General features: G+C 52.3%; 1 protein-coding gene across 1 annotated transcript; it reads left to right on the forward strand.

The window, feature by feature from the left end:
• The first annotated feature begins 486 nt into the window (after positions 1 to 486).
• Positions 487 to 4,701, forward strand: FAM3D (FAM3 metabolism regulating signaling molecule D). The gene is made up of 9 exons (XM_005420192.3): positions 487 to 557; positions 1,287 to 1,394; positions 1,699 to 1,719; positions 2,194 to 2,317; positions 2,555 to 2,613; positions 2,971 to 3,021; positions 3,984 to 4,068; positions 4,212 to 4,338; positions 4,542 to 4,701. Exons 1-9 carry the CDS (start codon positions 545 to 547, stop codon positions 4,629 to 4,631), a joined length of 678 nt encoding a protein of 225 aa, XP_005420249.1. The 5' UTR covers positions 487 to 544; the 3' UTR covers positions 4,632 to 4,701.
• The last annotated feature ends 3,584 nt before the right edge of the window (positions 4,702 to 8,285 follow it).

Consider the following 8,285-nt stretch of genomic DNA (forward strand, 5'->3'; position numbering starts at 1 on the left):
AGGTGTCCACAAAGCTGGCTGCTCTCCTCAGCACAGTGGTGCTGCCCTTCCTCCCTTCTCCTTTGGATTTTAAGGAAGACAAGCTTGTTCCTAGAGACCAGATCACAGCTTGTCCTCAGACAGCATTTTGCAGTGCCCAATATTTGAAATCTACCTTGCATCATCCCGGAAGAAAATGCAGCACAGCTGTGATTGAAAGTGTCCACCTCATTGGTACCAGCAGAACAGAAAATGCTGGTCCAGGGCATGAACGAGGAGCACAGGGGGCAGCAGGCAGGGGCAGGGTTCAGAGGCTCCAGAAGGAAGCTCAGGCAGTGCAGCTGCTCCAGGATTTAATCTGGGTGGGACCTTCTGCATGGTAAGAATTTGTATGTCTTTGATGACGTCCTCACTATCGCAAATGTGACTGAACATAGCAGTCACCTTCTCATCTAGAATCTGCCTGGCTTTGGGGGGTCACAGGCACTCTTTAAGGCATTGCCTTCTTTCCTCAGGGTGACCTGTGGCTGTCAGTCCTTCCCAGCTCTGCTCTCTGCCCACCACCATGCGGGTAACAAGTAAGGAGGAACACATTTACTTTTCTCTGGTTTTCTATGGTTCTTTATGGCTCCTTCTCATTTACATGATGCCTTCCAGGCCCAGCAGCCCTGTCCTCCCCTGCCAGGGACATGGGAAAGGCCTTTGTATAAGCATCAGGTTTTTACAAGATTTGTGTTGATTTCAGCCTGTTGTATTTTTCCCAGTGAAACCTTCTGTGACTGGGAAGAGATGGCTATTGAGACGTTCCTGGTTCCATAAGAGCCATTCAGCTGCAATAAAAGTGCATTTTTCTGCTCTCTTTCCATGCAGGACTGGAACGTTTTGCTCTGATGAGCGCTGCTTTAAAGCCAAATGCCAATCACAGTTGTATCAGCAGCTGCTCTGCTGTAGCTAGTGACTAATTGGGGGATAGCAGCCTTGGGAACATAAGAAATATTTGGATTTACACAGCTTTCTGAGTAATTATCAGATTTACTTTAACATAGAGAGAAATATGAATAGTGCCTCCCAGCAGAGCTGAAATGCCTATCTGAGCACCACCACATACTCTGGAGATGGTAATTAAGAGATCAGAATCCATTTGGAGGGTGAGGGATTGTTAGCTGCCTTCCCACACCGTGCAGGCCCTGGCTGTCACCCTGTGCCTGCTAACCTGGGGACACAAGGATCAAATCCAAATAAACCAGGGGGATGACGTGGTGCCTGCCCCTCCTGTGACTCTCACCCCGTCCCTCTCGCACACCCAGGTGTGATCCGGGCCGTGGTGCTGCTCCTCACCCTGCTGGGCACCTGGTTCCTCATGCAGACCTACTTCCAGCACAGCTGGAGAGCCATCAGCCTGCGCAGCTGGCTCGGTGAGGCACCGGGGGCTCCGGAGGGAAGGTGGGAGAGGCTCCATGTGAGCCAGCCCGCAGAGCTGGGCACAGCTGCCCTGAGCACTGGGATTTGCAGCCTCTGAGCTGGTGGATTCAGCCTTCAGCTCTGACCACCAGGGCGGGGAGGGCACAGTGTGGTGTGCGTGGTGTGTGGTGTGGTGGGAAGCTGCACCGGCGTGGGTGGGTGCAGGGATGCCTGCAACCATGGGAAGCAGTTCTAGAGAGCTGCTGCCAGAACAGCTGCTCCTTCAGGGTGTCTAATCCTCCTGCTTGATACCCACAGGTGCCTCGAAGAAGCCCAGCAGTGAGTATCGCTCTCAACTTCATCACACAACTCCAGGGTTCAGGGGGATGATGGAAGCTTGGGATCTCCTTCAAGAGCCCCTTCCCTGAGGCAAAAATCCCCCTCTCGCAAACACAGGGGATTTTGTTACTGCACACAGCAGTGGGGTCTTTGGCAGGCCCCTGCCTTGGCCAGGAATGGGGAAACTTTGGGCAGAAAAGCCCCAGGGGCCTTGCCTTGGACACCAGCTCTGAATGCTCCTGGCACACAGCGTGTCACACCTGGAGCAGCACCTGGCCTTGGCACCATAAACCCCAAACAAGAAGCTGGTCCCAGCCCCAGGACAAGCCTCCTCCATGGAATAAATTGGTCCAGGTGTTGCCCCCTTGGTGGGCCACTGTATGCCAGTCCAGGCCCTCTCAGCCCCTCATGACACGGCCAGTGTCTCCCCATGGGGACAAAGCCATGGCCTTCAGCTCCACCCCTCCCTCACAGGTGAGAAGCTGCCCCGGCACAAATGTGGGAACCAGAAGAGCTGCCCCCAGAATTATTTTGCCTTCAAGATCATCAGTGGTGCTGCAAATGTGGTGGGACCCTCGATCTGCTTTGAAGACTTGGTGTAAGCAGCACATGGCAGGGCCAAGGCTGGCCTGGCCTCCAAGAGGGCAAGTTTGGCCTCTGCCAAGCACATCAGTGGCCATCACAGTGTATTTGTGGTTTAAAAAAATTTAAATAGATTTCTTTGATACCACTTTTGGTTATTTTGCCATCTACAGCCACTTCACCACTGTTTTACTGGTGTCAGCATCTCCAGGGCACCCCTGCACTCACTGGTGCTCTCTGCTTTCCTTTCCAGCCTCATGAGCAGTGTGAAAAACAACATTGGCAGAGGCCTGAACATTGCACTGGTGAATGGTGAGTCAGAAGGCACTGACCCCCTTCTCCCCACTGCCAGGGTCCTTCCTTCCCCAGGAAAGCACAGCCCACTGAAAACCCCTTCCCAGGCACTGAGGCTGAGCCAAAAGCACATCCTGCTGGTGTTGCATGGCGAGCACAGCCACAATCATGGTTGCAAGCACTGCCAGTGACAAGGGAACCAACCCATGTGGGTTGTGCACAACCAGCTCCACAAACTTCTAAGCAACACAGTGACCATTGCAGCAGTCACACCACACTGAGGGAATAGCAAAGCATTTTGCTTGTGGCCAGGCAAGGCCCAGAGCCACCCCAGAGCAAACTCACTGTGCTCTGTTTTCAATTTTAACCTTTCAGGAACAACTGGGAAGCTCCTGAAAACCGATGCCTTCGACATGTACTCTGGAGGTAAGCACAGTCACCCTGCTCCTGGGTGCCTCCCAGCCAGGGCTCACACCAGCACTGCTGGCTGCTGCAGCTGGTCTCTGTCACATATTTAATGATAAAGTCAGGTGGGCTTTGACCAGTCTGGGTGGTAAAAGCCCAGCTTTCCCTGAGGCCATCAAGCCTGGAGTCCTTACAATGCTTCCAGATCCAATATTGGCTTCTTGCTCCTTTTACGAGCATGTAGTAGCCTGGAAAACATTATTTCACTCACCTGAATAAACCAAGGCACTTGAGACTCGAGAAAGGAACTTTCTGAGATCAGGATACACTAATCCTGACACTTTGCAACCTGTAACTCAGTTTTTGCATACTGGTGGTGGCTGAGCAGCTGCTCATTCCCCTGCCTTTCACAGCAGGATAAATGAGGGAGCTCAGGGAGACAGGGCTCCCTCAATCATTCAGTGGGTTTGCAAACTACTCTTGGTAACTCTGGTTTTAAGGAGAATCATCAACATAATGAGATTTCCAGCCAAGTTCGTGAGTGAGATGCTCGGGGAAGAAGGCAGCAGTCAGCTCATGTGCCACTAGATGGGGCCTTGGATTCAAGCATCCCACAGACGCGGGATGAGGAGAAATTCCCCCGGTCCAGCCAGAGGCACCATGGCAGGGAAGGCAGCTCTGAGGCCAGGCAGGTTCATTTCTTGTGTTGGGAGGTAAATTCGCACATCTGGATTTCAGAGTTAGCAAGCAAAGTTTAGGAGGAATTTCCACCCTGCAGTTGTTCCAAAAGGAGGACATCAGTCCTGTGCACTGCAGGAGAGCCCAGGAAGGAACACAGGATGGGGAATGCATCATTTGGGAGCCCCCCATTCCCCCAAATCCTGGCTAGCACCTGCACAGTCAGGTTATTTCCCACCAGCCCAGAGGAGGCTCCCCCAGCTGCCATGCAGAAGCAGCTCCTAAATCCCTTTTTTCTCTCCCAGATGTTACCAAGCTGCAGACCTTCCTCCAAGGGATCAAGCGTGGCACCCTTGTGCTCACAGCAAGCTACGATGATGCTGCCACAAAGTGAGTTTGCCCACAGAAGCAACACCAGGCTCCCCAAAAACACACAGCTGGGGGAGCTGGGCATGCTGCTGCCACCAACAGAGAGGGGGAAGGAGGGGACACCCTGCTGTGTGTGACAGTGACACCCCCTTTCCCTCTTTCAGGATGAATGCCAAAGTGCGGGCGTATTTCACGGAGCTGGGCAGCAGCCACGTGGGCACGCTGGGATTCCGGGACAACTGGGTCTTCCTGGGAGCAAAAGGGCTGATGAACAAGAGCCCCTTTGAAAAGGTACCTGGCCCTCCCTTGCCATGAGCTCTGCAGGCTCCATCCTCTCCATGGCACCCCCTGAGCTGCACCTCACCCACCTGTGTGCAGAGGACAAGGAGCAGTGGCATTATCCCCACACCAAACCCAGCTGCAGCTTTTGCCACCTGGCAAACTTGCACTGCTCCAACCTCCTCATTCATCTTCTCTCTCTCTTTTCCCTGCAGCACATTAAAAATGATAAAGAGACAAATAAATACGAGGGCTGGCCTGAGCTGTTGGAGATGGAGGGCTGTGCCCCCAGGAAGATGGACTAGCACCAAGCTCCAGCCTGCCATGGAGGGCAGCCTCACCAGTCACACAGGGACACCAGCCCCGTCCTGGGGACTGCAGCCTCTCCACTGCCAGGTCACAGAGTCCAGCAGCTGCTGCCTTGCTCACAGGAACTGGCTGTTTCACAGCAGGAGCTGTGCAGGGCTTGGAGAAGAGCTGTACAAGTGCCTGCAGAGCTGAGCAGACACGTGGCCAGGCTGCAGCCAAGCCTCATCTATGGGTCAGTTTGGGGTATTCTATTTTTCTATCTTTTAACTAAAAACTTTGTAGAAGTTTTTTGTAAATTTCTTAAATGAGATTTCTAATTACAAAACACTACCTTCTCATTTCCATTTTCAAGCATAATCAACACTTTCCCCCACAGGCAGAGCATGCCAGGTCCTGTGCCACCAGTCGAGCATCACCCATCCCACAGCCCTGCTCACAGGGTAAAGTCATCCCTGGGGATGCTCAGACTTTGGTGGTTTCCCCCTGGAGCTCCTCCCAATGTCCTACAGTCTCCTACAGTCTCCACAATAAGGCCAGAAGTCCACGGGGATAGCATGCAGCAATGAAGGTTAATATTTGCAGACCAAAGTATCATCCCTGGGTGTTACAAACTGGCTTAAACCCAGAAGAGCAAGGAAAACTAAGTCTCTGTGTATAAAACAGGAGGAACTTTGAAGGTTCAAAATATTCCCAAGAACAAGATAAAAACCAAACAAGATTAAATGTTGATGCAAAAAAATATTATATATTTTGATTTAATAGTAAGACAGACAAAGAGACAGAAAGTTGGGAAAAGTGAGAAAATGCTAGGATTACTTTTAAAAGCAGAGGATAGGTCACCACCACACTGTGCTGCCTTGGTTACTGCTGAGACAGGGTGGGGGGAGTGGAGCAGGTTTTGCCCTGTTTTTTTCTGCTGTTTGAAGTGTCTCATCTGCCCTCCCTGATCTCAGGAGCAGTGTGGCTGGGATGTGGCCGCCCATCCTCGGGATGGAGGAGCCCTGCCCGGTCTCTGCAGCCAAACCTTGGTCCATTCATGGTGCTCCCTCCCTGCCACGGGACACAGGAGCAGGGCAGGGGTTCCACACCTCCCTCCTGACCTCGGTCCAGGGCTGCAGGATCCGTGGGGGTTCTCCCCAGGCAGCCACTGTCAGCTCCTGGAGGCCTCAGGGTGTGGTGGAGGCAGGGGAAAGGCAAAGGTCAGAGATTCTGCCCCTCGCTTTCCCCTCCAGATTCTGCACCAGTTTTACCTTCCTTTTTATGGGCCTCAAGGCAGGCTACTCACAGTCCATCCCACACATCGTTTTCAGGTGTTCAAAAGTGATTATGATAAGCAGACATAATGACAGAGCACTTTTTGAAGCCATTCTCTTATTATCAGGTTCCCACACTGGGTTAAATCCAGGCTAAATCCTCTGTGGCACATCCCCATCAAAGGTCAGGATAATGCCAGGGATGTGCCAACCTTGCGATGGATGGATGGATGGATGGATGGATGGATGGTTGGATGGATGGAAGGATGGATGGATGGATGGAAGGATGATGGATGTGCAGGTTTCTCAGGCAGCTGAAGTTGTGCAGCACAACCAATAGGTGGGAGCCTTTTACCGGCAGAGCCGGAGCCGGCATCGCTCTGGAGCGCTCCAACGCGCCCGGGTCAGCCACACACCGGAGCTGCAGCCCAGCCTGGGGCCACCTGGAAGGGAAAGATCCCTGCCCGAAGGCGAGCAGGAAAGCCCCACAGTGCTCCTAGAGCAGTCGCCACGCTCTGCCCAGCACCGAGCAGGTCCTGGGGAGCAGCTGCCCCCCGCTCCTGCCCAGAGGCATCAGCCAAGCACGGTCTGTTCCCAACCCCGCCCCGAGCCCGGCACTGCTGGGATCAGATCAGCTGCACGGGGCTTATCTGCCATCAGAGGCAGGGATGAATTTGCATCATGTACAGACTTTAATTTCCGATGATTGTATCTGGTTTTTCCCCATTCTCTGAAGCAGACCAGCAGTTTTGGAAAACATAAGGATGGAGTGTTTCTCCTGGAGCATTTGAAGGACAACAGACTGTCCTGCACAGCCTTCCGTGCTTCCAACAGCCCCTGCACAGCTCCTAGCAGGCAGTTCACAGGGTTATGGGAGCCCCCGGGTCACCCCAGGGGAGCAGAAGTGAGGAACAAGGCAGGACAAGGCCAGGAAAGGCACAGCCTGTCCTGTGCTGGCCACCTGCAGAATGAAACCCTGGATCCAAAACTCAGCACCACCCATCAACTGGTTTTCCCTAAACAAGGAAAAATCCCCACATAAAGAATGCAACACCTGTAAGAACTACCAAAGGCAGAACTGAAATAAAACCCCAAAACATCACAGAGGAATCCCCAAAGAGGTGTAGTATTTTATCCCAGTTTATCCTCCCATGCTCTTAGCACACACCTGATGGCACTGAGGGAAACCTGTGCCATAAATCGATCCCTAAATCTGCTGCAACAACAGCAGTTAATCCCAAGAGCTGAATCATCCCTACCCGTGGCACAGCAAGAAATAACACAGACACAACAGCCCTGCCGAGCTGCCAGCATAAATATGCCAACTATTTTAAGCCCCTCAAAGGATCTAGATTCACTCATAAACCAAACTGAAAACAGCCCAAGAGCTGTAAAGGTGGCTCCACTGGGTAAACCAGAGCACAGCATCAACTACAGCCCCCAAAAACAACCAGCCCCATTCAACTGCAGGAAACTCTTCCTACCCCTTCTCAATGCACGTTAGAAATCTGGTTTAAAGCCAAAATCAAGGAAATTTATGTTTCAGCATGCTACAGGCATTTAAAACTAGCTCTGAATCCATCATAGAGCAGTTACTAAGGTACATCATTATTTTCAAGAAATAGGGAGAGCTAAAAGTGCAATTCCTGTGCAGGGACCTTCAGTAGCAGCCAGTGTTTTGAAGAGCCATTCCTGCCAAAGTCTCTGTGACCTGATAAATAAATCAGAGTTTTTTAAATATCCAGACACTGAGAGGCAGGGAATAAATATGAATTCATGAGTCAAATTGAACTTGCTAATTTCTTTAAAAGGATCTGAAAAGGACAGCGGGTGCAGGGACAGCAATCTCCAAATGAGGTTTTACAGCGCTGTGGCATTTTGAAAGCCGTATTACTGCAGGGACAGGCACCTACCTGGCTGCTCTGCACTGTGCCACATCCACAGAATCTTCACCAAACACGAGCCTGAGCTGCCCAGACTGCCAGGATGCAGCTTCAGGGCACCTGGGCTCACCTGGGCTCACAGGAGGCACCGAGGCTGCAGCAGCAAACAGGCAGCCTGGGGAGTTTGTGGGAGCAAAGTTTGCAAAATCCAGTGTTGCAACAGGAGCCAAGAGCCAGGACGCAGGCAGGCAGCAGAGGGATAATCCTCCTTTATTTTTTGGGGTTCATTTGGGCAGAGCACCACAGGAGTATCTAGGAAAGATGCCACAGGCAAGGACCTGCGGGTGCCGGGCCGCAGCTGGGCGAATCCGCATCCTGTGACATCTTGCCCTGTCAAGTGCAATTACCGTAATCTTCCACAGCCTCTCAAAATACGGATCCCGGCTTAGAAACCGGGCATCCACAGCATGAAAGCTGCCTTTGTGCCCGGGCAGAGCCTGGGTGCGAGCCAGCC

This window comes from Geospiza fortis, unplaced genomic scaffold, assembly GCF_000277835.1.
Source record: "Geospiza fortis unplaced genomic scaffold, GeoFor_1.0 scaffold70, whole genome shotgun sequence".
Lineage (NCBI taxonomy): Eukaryota > Metazoa > Chordata > Aves > Passeriformes > Thraupidae > Geospiza > Geospiza fortis.

Excerpts from the sequence above, each read along its gene's own strand:
- FAM3D (XM_005420192.3), top strand. Across the intron at positions 2,614-2,970 it reads GAACATTGCACTGGTGAATG|GAACAACTGGGAAGCTCCTG; the intron begins GTGAGTCAGAAG and ends TTAACCTTTCAG. Across the intron at positions 3,022-3,983 it reads CTTCGACATGTACTCTGGAG|ATGTTACCAAGCTGCAGACC; the intron begins GTAAGCACAGTC and ends TTTCTCTCCCAG.